The 15,382-nt window shown below is 47.2% G+C and overlaps 1 protein-coding gene across 4 annotated transcripts in view; it reads left to right on the forward strand.

Moving 5' to 3' along the window:
• gpatch1 (G-patch domain containing 1) overlaps positions 1 to 15,382 on the forward strand; it is a 102,553-nt gene that overhangs the window by 57,749 nt on the left and 29,422 nt on the right. For all 4 annotated transcript variants that reach the window (XM_090223373.1, XM_090223374.1, XM_090223375.1 and 1 more), the window contains exons 5-9: positions 200 to 297; positions 447 to 505; positions 9,744 to 9,992; positions 11,885 to 12,035; positions 15,168 to 15,247. In XM_090223373.1, the coding sequence (XP_090079499.1) occupies positions 200 to 297; positions 447 to 505; positions 9,744 to 9,992; positions 11,885 to 12,035; positions 15,168 to 15,247 (637 nt within the window). The remainder of the gene's footprint in view (positions 1 to 199; positions 298 to 446; positions 506 to 9,743; positions 9,993 to 11,884; positions 12,036 to 15,167; positions 15,248 to 15,382) is intronic.

Genomic DNA, 15,382 nt, shown 5'->3' on the forward strand with positions numbered 1-15,382 from the left:
GCCGAACTACTCTGTGACTCTTGACACAGCCCCTGGTATTCAGTGAGCTAAATGGTATAACTGATTCTAGATCAGCAGAACTACTCTGTGACTCTTGACACAGCCCCTGGTATTCAGTGAGCTAGATGGTATAACTGATTCTAGATCAGCCCAACTACTCGTATATTTCTACTCAGCGGTCCTTGTTGACTCCTGGCAGGTCCTCCATGGGGGTGGAGTTACTGAGGAAGATGGGCTGGAAGGACGGCCAGGGGGTTGGGCCCAGGGTGAAGAGGAGGCTGTGTAAGCAGAGAGCAGGTGGGTTACTCCTCTGACTGTCGAAGCAGCAACGTTGGAGCCTAAAATGTTGTAAAGACTGATGGGACTCTACTCTCAACAAAGTACTGTTTAACCCTTTTAGCTTGTGAATTTAAATCATTCTAAAAATGGTTATTTCTCTTTTACAGATTCTGCAACAAGGGCGTTCGGCTCGGCCTCGCCTCCCAACGGTTCATCGGAATCACAGGTAACACAGTGGTTTTGTTTTCAAATTGTGTTTGTTTGTAAATTTCCATTTTGATATAAATCGATATGTAGTTTGTTGTAGAACAGTGGAACTACTTCCTGTCCCTGCAGTAGACTCTCTGCTTAGCAGCGATATGCAGTTTGTTGTAGAACAGTGGAACTACTTCCTGTCCCTGCAGTAGACTCTCAGCTTAGCAGCGATATGTAGTTTGTTGTAGAACTACTTCCTGTCACTGCAGTAGACTCTCTGCTTAGCAGCGATATGCAGTTTGTTGTAGAACTACTTCCTGTCACTGCAGTAGACTCTCAGCTTAGCAGCGATATGTAGTTTGTTGTAGAACTACTTCCTGTCACTGCAGTAGACTCTCAGCTTAGCAGCGATATGTAGTTTGTTGTAGAACAGTGGAACTACTTCCTGTCACTGCAGTAGACTCTCAGCTTAGCAGCGATATGTAGTTTGTTGTAGAACTACTTCCTGTCCCTGCAGTAGACTCTCAGCTTAGCAGCGATATGTAGTTTGTTGTAGAACTACTTCCTGTCACTGCAGTAGACTCTCAGCTTAGCAGCGATATGTAGTTTGTTGTAGAACTACTTCCTGTCCCTGCAGTAGACTCTCAGCTTAGCAGCGATATGTAGTTTGTTGTAGAACTACTTCCTGTCCCTGCAGTAGACTCTCAGCTTAGCAGCGATATGTAGTTTGTTGTGGAACTACTTCCTGTCCCTGCAGTAGACTCTCAGCTTAGCAGCGATATGTAGTTTGTTGTAGATCTACTTCCTGTCCCTGCAGTAGACTCTCAGCTTAGCAGCGATATGTAGTTTGTTGTAGAACTACTTCCTGTCACTGCAGTAGACTCTCAGCTTAGCAGCGATATGTAGTTTGTTGTAGAACTACTTCCTGTCACTGCAGTAGACTCTCAGCTTAGCAGCGATATGTAGTTTGTTGTAGAACTACTTCCTGTCACTGCAGTAGACTCTCAGCTTAGCAGCGATATGTAGTTTGTTGTAGAACAGTGGAACTACTTCCTGTCACTGCAGTAGACTCTCAGCTTAGCAGCGATATGTAGTTTGTTGTAGAACAGTGGAACTACTTCCTGTCACTGCAGTAGACTCTCAGCTTAGCAGCGATATGTAGTTTGTTGTAGAACTACTTCCTGTCACTGCAGTAGACTCTCAGCTTAGCAGCGATATGCAGTTTGTTGTAGAACTACTTCCTGTCCCTGCAGTAGACTCTCAGCTTAGCAGCGATATGTAGTTTGTTGTAGAACAGTGGAACTACTTCCTGTCACTGCAGTAGACTCTCAGCTTAGCAGCGATATGTAGTTTGTTGTAGAACAGTGGAACTACTTCCTGTCCCTGCAGTAGACTCTCAGCTTAGCAGCGATATGTAGTTTGTTGTAGAACAGTGGAACTACTTCCTGTCCCTGCAGTAGACTCTCTGCTTAGCAGCGATATGCAGTTTGTTGTAGAACAGTGGAACTACTTCCTGTCCCTGCAGTAGACTCTCAGCTTAGCAGCGATATGTAGTTTGTTGTAGAACTACTTCCTGTCACTGCAGTAGACTCTCAGCTTAGCAGCGATATGTAGTTTGTTGTAGAACTACTTCCTGTCCCTGCAGTAGACTCTCAGCTTAGCAGCGATATGCAGTTTGTTGTAGAACTACTTCCTGTCCCTGCAGTAGACTCTCAGCTTAGCAGCGATATGTAGTTTGTTGTAGAACTACTTCCTGTCACTGCAGTAGACTCTCAGCTTAGCAGCGATATGCAGTTTGTTGTAGAACAGTGGAACTACTTCCTGTCCCTGCAGTAGACTCTCAGCTTAGCAGCGATATGTAGTTTGTTGTGGAACTACTTCCTGTCCCTGCAGTAGACTCTCAGCTTAGCAGCGATATGTAGTTTGTTGTAGATCTACTTCCTGTCCCTGCAGTAGACTCTCAGCTTAGCAGCGATATGTAGTTTGTTGTAGAACTACTTCCTGTCACTGCAGTAGACTCTCAGCTTAGCAGCGATATGTAGTTTGTTGTAGAACTACTTCCTGTCACTGCAGTAGACTCTCAGCTTAGCAGCGATATGTAGTTTGTTGTAGAACTACTTCCTGTCACTGCAGTAGACTCTCAGCTTAGCAGCGATATGTAGTTTGTTGTAGAACAGTGGAACTACTTCCTGTCACTGCAGTAGACTCTCAGCTTAGCAGCGATATGTAGTTTGTTGTAGAACAGTGGAACTACTTCCTGTCACTGCAGTAGACTCTCAGCTTAGCAGCGATATGTAGTTTGTTGTAGAACTACTTCCTGTCACTGCAGTAGACTCTCAGCTTAGCAGCGATATGCAGTTTGTTGTAGAACTACTTCCTGTCCCTGCAGTAGACTCTCAGCTTAGCAGCGATATGTAGTTTGTTGTAGAACAGTGGAACTACTTCCTGTCACTGCAGTAGACTCTCAGCTTAGCAGCGATATGTAGTTTGTTGTAGAACAGTGGAACTACTTCCTGTCCCTGCAGTAGACTCTCAGCTTAGCAGCGATATGTAGTTTGTTGTAGAACAGTGGAACTACTTCCTGTCCCTGCAGTAGACTCTCTGCTTAGCAGCGATATGCAGTTTGTTGTAGAACAGTGGAACTACTTCCTGTCCCTGCAGTAGACTCTCAGCTTAGCAGCGATATGTAGTTTGTTGTAGAACTACTTCCTGTCACTGCAGTAGACTCTCAGCTTAGCAGCGATATGTAGTTTGTTGTAGAACTACTTCCTGTCCCTGCAGTAGACTCTCAGCTTAGCAGCGATATGCAGTTTGTTGTAGAACTACTTCCTGTCCCTGCAGTAGACTCTCAGCTTAGCAGCGATATGTAGTTTGTTGTAGAACTACTTCCTGTCACTGCAGTAGACTCTCAGCTTAGCAGCGATATGCAGTTTGTTGTAGAACAGTGGAACTACTTCCTGTCCCTGCAGTAGACTCTCAGCTTAGCAGCGATATGTAGTTTGTTGTGGAACTACTTCCTGTCCCTGCAGTAGACTCTCAGCTTAGCAGCGATATGTAGTTTGTTGTAGAACTACTTCCTGTCACTGCAGTAGACTCTCAGCTTAGCAGCGATATGCAGTTTGTTGTAGAACTACTTCCTGTCACTGCAGTAGACTCTCAGCTTAGCAGCGATATGTAGTTTGTTGTAGAACTACTTCCTGTCACTGCAGTAGACTCTCAGCTTAGCAGCGATATGTAGTTTGTTGTAGAACTACTTCCTGTCACTGCAGTAGACTCTCAGCTTAGCAGCGATATGTAGTTTGTTGTAGAACAGTGGAACTACTTCCTGTCACTGCAGTAGACTCTCAGCTTAGCAGCGATATGTAGTTTGTTGTAGAACAGTGGAACTACTTCCTGTCACTGCAGTAGACTCTCAGCTTAGCAGCGATATGTAGTTTGTTGTAGAACTACTTCCTGTCCCTGCAGTAGACTCTCAGCTTAGCAGTGATATGTAGTTTGTTGTAGAACTACTTCCTGTCCCTGCAGTAGACTCTCAGCTTAGCAGCGATATGTAGTTTGTTGTAGAACTACTTCCTGTCCCTGCAGTAGACTCTCAGCTTAGCAGCGATATGTAGTTTGTTGTAGAACTACTTCCTGTCACTGCAGTAGACTCTCAGCTTAGCAGCGATATGCAGTTTGTTGTAGAACTACTTCCTGTCCCTGCAGTAGACTCTCAGCTTAGCAGCGATATGTAGTTTGTTGTAGAACAGTGGAACTACTTCCTGTCACTGCAGTAGACTCTCAGCTTAGCAGCGATATGTAGTTTGTTGTAGAACAGTGGAACTACTTCCTGTCACTGCAGTAGACTCTCAGCTTAGCAGCGATATGTAGTTTGTTGTAGAACTACTTCCTGTCCCTGCAGTAGACTCTCAGCTTAGCAGCAATATGTAGTTTGTTGTAGAACAGTGGAACTACTTCCTGTCCCTGCAGTAGACTCTCAGCTTAGCAGCGATATGCAGTTTGTTGTAGAACAGTGGGACTACTTCCTGTCCCTGCAGTAGACTCTCAGCTTAGCAGCGATATGTAGTTTGTTGTAGAACAGTGGAACTACTTCCTGTCCCTGCAGTAGACTCTCAGCTTAGCAGCGATATGCAGTTTGTTGTAGAACAGTGGAACTACTTCCTGTCCCTGCAGTAGACTCTCAGCTTAGCAGCGATATGCAGTTTGTTGTAGAACAGTGGAACTACTTCCTGTCACTGCAGTAGACTCTCAGCTTAGCAGCGATATGCAGTTTGTTGTAGAACAGTGGAACTACTTCCTGTCCCTGCAGTAGACTCTCAGCTTAGCAGCGATATGTAGTTTGTTGTAGAACAGTGGAACTACTTCCTGTCCCTGCAGTAGACTCTCAGCTTAGCAGCGATATGCAGTTTGTTGTAGAACAGTGGAACTACTTCCTGTCCCTGCAGTAGACTCTCAGCTTTGCAGCGATATGCAGTTTTCTAGAACAGTGGAACTACTTCCTGTCACTGCAGTAGACTCTCAGCTTAGCAGCGATATGCAGTTTGTTGTAGAACAGTGGAACTACTTCCTGTCCCTGCAGTAGACTCTCAGCTTAGCAGCGATATGTAGTTTGTTGTTGAACAGTGGAACTACTTCCTGTCCCTGCAGTAGACTCTCAGCTTAGCAGTGATATGTAGTTTGTTGTAGAACTACTTCCTGTCCCTGCAGTAGACTCTCAGCTTAGCAGCGATATGTAGTTTGTTGTTGAACAGTGGAACTACTTCCTGTCCCTGCAGTAGACTCTCAGCTTAGCAGCGATATGTAGTTTGTTGTAGAACAGTGGAACTACTTCCTGTCCCTGCAGTAGACTCTCAGCTTAGCAGCGATATGTAGTTTGTTGTAGAACAGTGGAACTACTTCCTGTCCCTGCAGTAGACTCTCAGCTTAGCAGCGATATGTAGTTTGTTGTTGAACAGTGGAACTACTTCCTGTCCCTGCAGTAGACTCTCAGCTTAGCAGCGATATGTAGTTTGTTGTTGAACAGTGGAACTACTTCCTGTCCCTGCAGTAGACTCTCAGCTTAGCAGCGATATGTAGTTTGTTGTAGAACAGTGGAACTACTTCCTGTCCCTGCAGTAGACTCTCAGCTTAGCAGCGATATGCAGTTTGTTGTAGAACAGTGGAACTACTTCCTGTCCCTGCAGTAGACTCTCAGCTTAGCAGCGATATGCAGTTTGTTGTAGAACAGTGGAACTACTTCCTGTCACTGCAGTAGACTCTCAGCTTAGCAGCGATATGCAGTTTGTTGTAGAACAGTGGAACTACTTCCTGTCACTGCAGTAGACTCTCAGCTTAGCAGCGATATGTAGTTTGTTGTAGAACTACTTCCTGTCCCTGCAGTAGACTCTCAGCTTAGCAGCGATATGTAGTTTGTTGTAGAACAGTGGAACTACTTCCTGTCCCTGCAGTAGACTCTCAGCTTAGCAGCGATATGCAGTTTGTTGTAGAACAGTGGAACTACTTCCTGTCACTGCAGTAGACTCTCAGCTTAGCAGCGATATGTAGTTTGTTGTAGAACTACTTCCTGTCCCTGCAGTAGACTCTCAGCTTAGCAGCGATATGCAGTTTGTTGTAGAACAGTGGAACTACTTCCTGTCCCTGCAGTAGACTCTCAGCTTAGCAGCGATATGTAGTTTGTTGTAGAACAGTGGAACTACTTCCTGTCCCTGCAGTAGACTCTCAGCTTAGCAGCGATATGTAGTTTGTTGTAGAACTTCCTGTCCCTGCAGTAGACTCTCAGCTTAGCAGCGATATGTAGTTTGTTGTTGAACAGTGGAACTACTTCCTGTCACTGCAGTAGACTCTCAGCTTAGCAGCGACATGTAGTTTGTTGTAGAACTACTTCCTGTCCCTGCAGTAGACTCTCAGCTTAGCAGCGACATGTAGTTTGTTGTAGAACTACTTCCTGTCCCTGCAGTAGACTCTCAGCTTAGCAGCGATATGTAGTTTGTTGTGGAACTACTTCCTGTCCCTGCAGTAGACTCTCAGCTTAGCAGCGATATGCAGTTTGTTGTAGAACAGTGGAACTACTTCCTGTCACTGCAGTAGACTCTCAGCTTAGCAGCGATATGCAGTTTGTTGTAGAACAGTGGAACTACTTCCTGTCACTGCAGTAGACTCTCAGCTTAGCAGCGATATGCAGTTTGTTGTAGAACTACTTCCTGTCCCTGCAGTAGACTCTCAGCTTAGCAGCGATATGCAGTTTGTTGTAGAACAGTGGAACTACTTCCTGTCACTGCAGTAGACTCTCAGCTTAGCAGCGATATGCAGTTTGTTGTAGAACAGTGGAACTACTTCCTGTCCCTGCAGTAGACTCTCAGCTTAGCAGCGATATGTAGTTTGTTGTAGAACAGTGGAACTACTTCCTGTCCCTGCAGTAGACTCTCAGCTTAGCAGCGATATGTAGTTTGTTGTAGAACAGTGGAACTACTTCCTGTCCCTGCAGTAGACTCTCAGCTTAGCAGCGATATGCAGTTTGTTGTAGAACAGTGGAACTACTTCCTGTCCCTGCAGTAGACTCTCAGCTTAGCAGCGATATGCAGTTTGTTGTAGAACAGTGGAACTACTTCCTGTCACTGCAGTAGACTCTCAGCTTAGCAGCGATATGCAGTTTGTTGTAGAACAGTGGAACTACTTCCTGTCCCTGCAGTAGACTCTCAGCTTAGCAGCGATATGCAGTTTGTTGTAGAACTACTTCCTGTCCCTGCAGTAGACTCTCAGCTTAGCAGCGATATGTAGTTTGTTGTAGAACTACTTCCTGTCCCTGCAGTAGACTCTCAGCTTAGCAGCGATATGTAGTTTGTTGTTGAACAGTGGAACTACTTCCTGTCACTGCAGTAGACTCTCAGCTTAGCAGCGATATGCAGTTTGTTGTAGAACAGTGGAACTACTTCCTGTCCCTGCAGTAGACTCTCAGCTTAGCAGCGATATGTAGTTTGTTGTTGAACAGTGGAACTACTTCCTGTCCCTGCAGTAGACTCTCTGCTTAGCTGCGATATGTAGTTTGTTGTAGAACTACTTCCTGTCACTGCAGTAGACTCTCAGCTTAGCAGCGATATGTAGTTTGTTGTAGAACAGTGGAACTACTTCCTGTCCCTGCAGTAGACTCTCAGCTTAGCAGCGATATGCAGTTTGTTGTAGAACAGTGGAACTACTTCCTGTCCCTGCAGTAGACTCTCAGCTTAGCAGCGACATGTAGTTTGTTGTAGAACTACTTCCTGTCCCTGCAGTAGACTCTCAGCTTAGCAGCGATATGTAGTTTGTTGTAGAACTACTTCCTGTCCCTGCAGTAGACTCTCAGCTTAGCAGCGATATGTAGTTTGTTGTAGAACTACTTCCTGTCCCTGCAGTAGACTCTCAGCTTAGCAGCGATATGTAGTTTGTTGTAGAACAGTGGAACTACTTCCTGTCCCTGCAGTAGACTCTCAGCTTAGCAGCGATATGTAGTTTGTTGTGGAACTACTTCCTGTCGCTGCAGTAGACTCTCAGCTTAGCAGCGATATGTAGTTTGTTGTAGAACAGTGGGACTACTTCCTGTCCCTGCAGTAGACTCTCAGCTTAGCAGCGATATGTAGTTTGTTGTAGATCTACTTCCTGTCCCTGCAGTAGACTCTCAGCTTAGCAGCGATATGCAGTTTGTTGTAGATCTACTTCCTGTCACTGCAGTAGACTCTCTGCTTAGCAGCGATATGTAGTTTGTTGTAGAACTACTTCCTGTCACTGCAGTAGACTCTCAGCTTAGCAGCGATATGTAGTTTGTTGTGGAACTACTTCCTGTCGCTGCAGTAGACTCTCAGCTTAGCAGCGATATGTAGTTTGTTGTAGAACAGTGGAACTACTTCCTGTCACTGCAGTAGACTCTCAGCTTAGCAGCGATATGTAGTTTGTTGTAGAACAGTGGAACTACTTCCTGTCCCTGCAGTAGACTCTCAGCTTAGCAGCGATATGTAGTTTGTTGTAGAACTACTTCCTGTCACTGCAGTAGACTCTCAGCTTAGCAGCGATATGTAGTTTGTTGTAGAACTACTTCCTGTCACTGCAGTAGACTCTCAGCTTAGCAGCGATATGTAGTTTGTTGTAGAACTACTTCCTGTCCCTGCAGTTGACTCTCAGCTTAGCAGCGATATGTAGTTTGTTGTAGAACTACTTCCTGTCACTGCAGTAGACTCTCAGCTTAGCAGCGATATGTAGTTTGTTGTAGAACTACTTCCTGTCACTGCAGTAGACTCTCAGCTTAGCAGCAATATGTCGTTTGTTGTAGAACTACTTCCTGTCCCTGCAGTAGACTCTCAGCTTAGCAGCGATATGTAGTTTGTTGTAGAACAGTGGAACTACTTCCTGTCCCTGCAGTAGACTCTCAGCTTAGCAGCGATATGTAGTTTGTTGTAGAACAGTGGAACTACTTCCTGTCACTGCAGTAGACTCTCAGCTTAGCAGCGATATGCAGTTTGTTGTAGAACAGTGGAACTACTTCCTGTCCCTGCAGTAGACTCTCAGCTTAGCAGCGATATGTAGTTTGTTGTAGAACTACTTCCTGTCCCTGCAGTAGACTCTCAGCTTAGCAGCGATATGTAGTTTGTTGTAGAACTACTTCCTGTCCCTGCAGTAGACTCTCAGCTTAGCAGCGATATGTAGTTTGTTGTAGAACTACTTCCTGTCCCTGCAGTAGACTCTCAGCTTAGCAGCGATATGCAGTTTGTTGTAGAACAGTGGAACTACTTCCTGTCCCTGCAGTAGACTCTCAGCTTAGCAGCGATATGTAGTTTGTTGTAGAACAGTGGGACTACTTCCTGTCACTGCAGTAGACTCTCAGCTTAGCATCAACATGCAGTTTGTGTACCTGTGATGTACCGTTCCGACACAAAATGACGGACAGTCCGATCAGCGAAGGAGCGGTTAAGGCGGGACTCCCGAGCCTCCAATGGCTGTGGATATGTAACCCGATACCCCATAGTCACCCGACGGACAGTCCGATCAGCGAAGGAGCGGTTAAGGCGGGACTCCCGAGCCTCCAATGGCTGTGGATATGTAACCCGATACCCCCTAGTCACCCGAGGCAGGGAAGCGGCGCTGTCAGACAGACAGAACAATCACAAAAACGAATTACCTTGATAAAACAATTGAAACTATAACTAAAAGTCCCCTAAAATAGGCGACTTGACGTTGACTCCTCCCACCACGGCAAAGACCATGTGATTTGATTGATTCATCCCCTTACTGTTAAACCACAGGATGAGGAGGACGGAGAGTTCCTCCCTGAGAACGTGACCTTCGCTCCCAAAGACGTGACTCCTATAGACTTCACCCCTAAAGTGGACCTGCACGGCCTGGGCTACCGGGGTCTGAACCCCCTGGCGGCCCTGAGGGGGGGTCCGGGCGCGGGACACATCAACCTGTTCACCATGGACTCAGACAGGACCAACAGCCTGTTTGGAGAGGACAGGAAGGGACACAGACGCAGAGGAGGAGTGGCAGGACAGGTTTGTATGGATACGTGTGTCTCTCGTTGTTTTGTTCAGTTGGTCAGGTTCGTGACGTGTACCCTGTTTGTTATAGTAGGGGAAACACTGTCTGACTGTTGTGTCAGCTCTAATAGTAGAGAAAACACTGTCTGACTGTTGTGTCAGCTCTAATAGTAGGGGAAACACTGTCTGACTGTTGTGTCAGCTCTAATAGTAGGGACAACACTGTCTGACTGTTGTGTCAGCTCTAATAGTAGGGACAACACTGTCTGACTGTTGTGTCAGCTCTAATAGTAGGGACAACACTGTCTGACTGTTGTGTCAGCTCTAATAGTAGGGGAAACACTGTCTGACTGTTGTCAGCTCTAATAGTAGGGACAACACTGTCTGACTGTTGTCAGCTCTAATAGTAGGGGAAACACTGTCTGACTGTTGTGTCAGCTCTAATAGTAGGGACAACACTGTCTGACTGTTGTGTCAGCTCTAATAGTAGGGACAACACTGTCTGACTGTTGTGTCAGCTCTAATAGTAGGGACAACACTGTCTGACTGTTGTGTCAGCTCTAATAGTAGGGGAAACACTGTCTGACTGTTGTGTCAGCTCTAATAGTAGGGACAACACTGTCTGACTGTTGTGTCAGCTCTAATAGTAGGGACAACACTGTCTGACTGTTGTGTCAGCTCTAATAGTAGGGACAACACTGTCTGACTGTTGTGTCAGCTCTAATAGTAGGGACAACACTGTCTGACTGTTGTGTCAGCTCTAATAGTAGGGACAACACTGTCTGACTGTTGTCAGCTCTAATAGTAGGGACAACACTGTCTGACTGTTGTCAGCTCTAATAGTAGGGGAAACACTGTCTGACTGTTGTCAGCTCTAATAGTAGGGGAAACACTGTCTGACTGTTGTCAGCTCTAATAGTAGAGAAAACACTGTCTGACTGTTGTGTCAGCTCTAATAGTAGGGACAACACTGTCTGACTGTTGTGTCAGCTCTAATAGTAGGGATAACACTGTCTGACTGTTGTGTCAGCTCTAATAGTAGGGGAAACACTGTCTGACTGTTGTGTCAGCTCTAATAGTAGGGACAACACTGTCTGACTGTTGTGTCAGCTCTAATCGTAGGGACAACACTGTCTGACTGTTGTGTCAGCTCTAATAGTAGGGACAACACTGTCTGACTGTTGTCAGCTCTAATAGTAGGGACAACACTGTCTGACTGTTGTCAGCTCTAATAGTAGGGACAACACTGTCTGACTGTTGTCAGCTCTAATAGTAGGGACAACACTGTCTGACTGTTGTGTCAGCTCTAATAGTAGGGGAAACACTGTCTGACTGTTGTGTCAGCTCTAATAGAAGGGAAAACACTGTCTGACTGTTGTGTCAGCTCTAATAGTAGGGGAAACACTGTCTGACTGTTGTGTCAGCTCTAATAGTAGGGGCAACACTGTCTGACTGTTGTGTCAGCTCTAATAGAAGGGAAAACACTGACTGTTGTGTCAGCTCTAATAGAAGGGGAAACACTGTCTGACTGTTGTGTCAGCTCTAATAGTAGGGGCAACACTGTCTGACTGTTGTGTCAGCTCTAATAGTAGGGAAAACACTGTCTGACTGTTGTCAGCTCTAATAGTAGGGAAAACACTGTCTGACTGTTGTCAGCTCTAATAGTAGGGAAAACACTGTCTGACTGTCAGCTCTAATAGTAGGGACAACACTGTCTGACTGTTGTGTCAGCTCTAATAGTAGGGACAACACTGTCTGACTGTTGTGTCAGCTCTAATAGTAGGGACAACACTGTCTGACTGTTGTCATCTCTCTGTATTGTTTGGTTGTTACTAGTCAGGTACTCTGGGATACTTGTGGGAAGCCTGTTCTTGACCCTTGACCCTTTGACCCCCCCCCCCCCCCAGGGGTTTGGTGTGGGTGCGATGGAGGACGATGACGAGGACATCTACCACAGAGACATCATGTCTAACTACGACACGGTGCTGGGAGGGGAGGAGCCTGGCGACGGACTGTACGGATGGACCGCCCCCCAGCAGTACAACAGGACGAAGAAAGGTGAGGTCCACTGAGATGACAGGAGATGGAAGACTCTGGGACAGTTTCCCAGACACAGATTAAGCCTAGTCCTGAACTAAAAATATAGAATCCCTGGGGAACAGGCCCTACCAGTTGTGTTTGTCCTGAATCTCTGGGGAACAGGCCGTACCAGTTGTGTTTGTCCTGAATCTCTGGGGAACAGGCCGTACCAGTTGTGTTTGTCCTGAATCTCTAGGGAACAGGCCCTACCAGTTGTTTGTCCTGAATCTCTGGGGAACAGGCCCTACCAGTTGTCCTGAATCTCTGGGGAACAGGCCGTACCAGTTGTGTTTGTCCTGAATCTCTAGGGAACAGGCCCTACCAGTTGTTTGTCCTGAATCTCTGGGGAACAGGCCCTACCAGTTGTCCTGAATCTCTGGGGAACAGGCCCTACCAGTTGTGTTTGTCCTGAATCTCTGGGGAACAGGCCCTACCAGTTGTTTGTCCTGAATCTCTGGGGAACAGGCCCTACCAGTTGTGTTTGTCCTGAATCTCCGGAGAACAGGCCCTGCCAGTTGTCCTGAATCTCTGGGGAACAGGCCCTACCAGTTGTGTTTGTCCTGAATCTCTGGGGAACAGGCCCTACCAGTTGTCCTGAATCTCTGGGGAACAGGCCCTACCAGTTGTCCTGAATCTCTGGGGAACAGGCCGTACCAGTTGTTGGTCCTGAATCTCTGGGGAACAGGCCGTACCAGTTGTGTTTGTCCTGATTCTCTGGGGAACAGTCCCTGCCAGTTGTTTGTCCTGAATCTCTGGGGAACAGGCCCTACCAGTTGTGTTTGTCCTGAATCTCTGGGTAACAGTCCCTGCCAGTTGTTTGTCCTGAATCTCTGGGGAACAGGCCCTACCAGTTGTGTTTGTCCTTAATCTCTGGGGAACAGGCCCTACCAGTTGTTTGTCCTGAATCTCTGGGGAACAGGCCCTACCAGTTGTCCTGAATCTCTGGGGAACAGGCCCTACCAGTTGTGTTTGTCCTGAATCTCTGGGGAACAGGCCCTACCAGTTGTTTGTCCTGAATCTCTGGGGAACAGGCCCTACCAGTTGTGTTTGTCCTGAATCTCCAGAGAACAGGCCCTGCCAGTTGTCCTGAATCTCTGGGGAACAGGCCCTACCAGTTGTGTTTGTCCTGAATCTCTGGGGAACAGGCCCTACCAGTTGTCCTGAATCTCTGGGGAACAGGCCCTACCAGTTGTCCTGAATCTCTGGGGAACAGGCCGTACCAGTTGTGTTTGTCCTGATTCTCTGGGGAACAGTCCCTGCCAGTTGTTTGTCCTGAATCTCTGGGGAACAAGCCCTACCAGTTGTGTTTGTCCTGAATCTCTGGGGAACAGGCCCTACCAGTTGTGTTTGTCCTGAATCTCTGGGTAACAGTCCCTGCCAGTTGTTTGTTCTGAATCTCTGGGGAACAGGCCCTACCAGTTGTGTTTGTCCTTAATCTCTGGGGAACAGGCCCTACCCGTTGTCCTGAATCTCTGGGGAACAGGCCCTGCCAGTTGTGTTTGTCCTGAATCTCTGGGGAACAGGCCCTACCAGTTGTGTTTGTCCTGAATCTCTGGGGAACAGGCCCTACCAGTTGTGTTTGTCCTGAATCTCTGGGGAACAGGCCCTACCAGTTGTGTTTGTCCTGAATCTCTGGGGAACCGGCCCTACCAGTTGTGTTTGTCCTGAATCTCCGGAGAACAGGCCCTGCCAGTTGTCCTGAATCTCTGGGGAACAGGCCCTACCAGTTGTGTTTGTCCTGAATCTCTGGGGAACAGGCCCTACCAGTTGTCCTGAATCTCTGGGGAACAGGCCCTACCAGTTGTCCTGAATCTCTGGGGAACAGGCCGTACCAGTTGTTGGTCCTGAATCTCTGGGGAACAGGCCGTACCAGTTGTGTTTGTCCTGATTCTCTGGGGAACAGTCCCTGCCAGTTGTTTGTCCTGAATCTCTGGGGAACAGGCCCTACCAGTTGTGTTTGTCCTGAATCTCTGGGTAACAGTCCCTGCCAGTTGTTTGTCCTGAATCTCTGGGGAACAGGCCCTACCAGTTGTGTTTGTCCTTAATCTCTGGGGAACAGGCCCTACCAGTTGTTTGTCCTGAATCTCTGGGGAACAGGCCCTACCAGTTGTCCTGAATCTCTGGGGAACAGGCCCTACCAGTTGTGTTTGTCCTGAATCTCTGGGGAACAGGCCCTACCAGTTGTTGGTCCTGAATCTCTGGGGAACAGGCCGTACCAGTTGTGTTTGTCCTGATTCTCTGGGGAACAGTCCCTGCCAGTTGTTTGTCCTGAATCTCTGGGGAACAAGCCCTACCAGTTGTGTTTGTCCTGAATCTCTGGGGAACAGGCCCTACCAGTTGTGTTTGTCCTGAATCTCTGGGTAACAGTCCCTGCCAGTTGTTTGTTCTGAATCTCTGGGGAACAGGCCCTACCAGTTGTGTTTGTCCTTAATCTCTGGGGAACAGGCCCTACCCGTTGTCCTGAATCTCTGGGGAACAGGCCCTGCCAGTTGTGTTTGTCCTGAATCTCTGGGGAACAGGCCCTACCAGTTGTGTTTGTCCTGAATCTCTGGGGAACAGGCCCTACCAGTTGTGTTTGTCCTGAATCTCTGGGGAACAGGCCCTACCAGTTGTGTTTGTCCTGAATCTCTGGGGAACCGGCCCTACCAGTTGTGTTTGTCCTGAATCTCTGGTGAACAGGCCCTACCAGTTGTGTTTGTCCTGAATCTCTGGGGAACAGGCCCTACCAGTTGTGTTTGTCCTGAATCTCTGGGGAACCGGCCCTACCAGTTGTGTTTGTCCTGAATCCCTGGGGAACAGGCCCTACCAGTTGTCCTGAATCCCTGGGGAACAGGCCCTGACGGTTGTTTGTCCTGAATCTCTGGGGAACAGGCCCTACCAGTTATGTTTGCCCTGAATCTCTGGGGAACAGGCCCTACCAGTTGTGTTTGTCCTGCACTATGGAAAGTTATGGTTCATACACTTGTTTAGGGTTTATGTGTCAGGACTCTCTCTGTCTCTCTCTGTGCCTCTTCGTTCAGTGTCATAGTCCTGTCCATGAACATAATGTCGATCACATCAATGAGGATCACTGCATATTGTTCTCTAATGCTGTTTTCTCTTCGTCTTCAGACCACAGTAAAGACGCTGCTTATCTGGGTAAAATCCTAGAAGGATTCACCCTGGCCTCCGATAAGCTGGAGACCAAAACAGTAGGTGCTCTCTTAACCTAGTTTCTAAATAAATCTCTCTTCAATTACCTCCGTATTATATCACCTCCATCCCCTGGCCTCTTTCTCTCGCTCTCTCTCCCTCTCTCTCCCTCTACCTCTCTCTCTCTTTCTCTC

This window comes from Oncorhynchus mykiss, chromosome 26, assembly GCF_057628025.1.
Source record: "Oncorhynchus mykiss isolate SJ-2025 chromosome 26, ASM5762802v1, whole genome shotgun sequence".
NCBI lineage: Eukaryota > Metazoa > Chordata > Actinopteri > Salmoniformes > Salmonidae > Oncorhynchus > Oncorhynchus mykiss.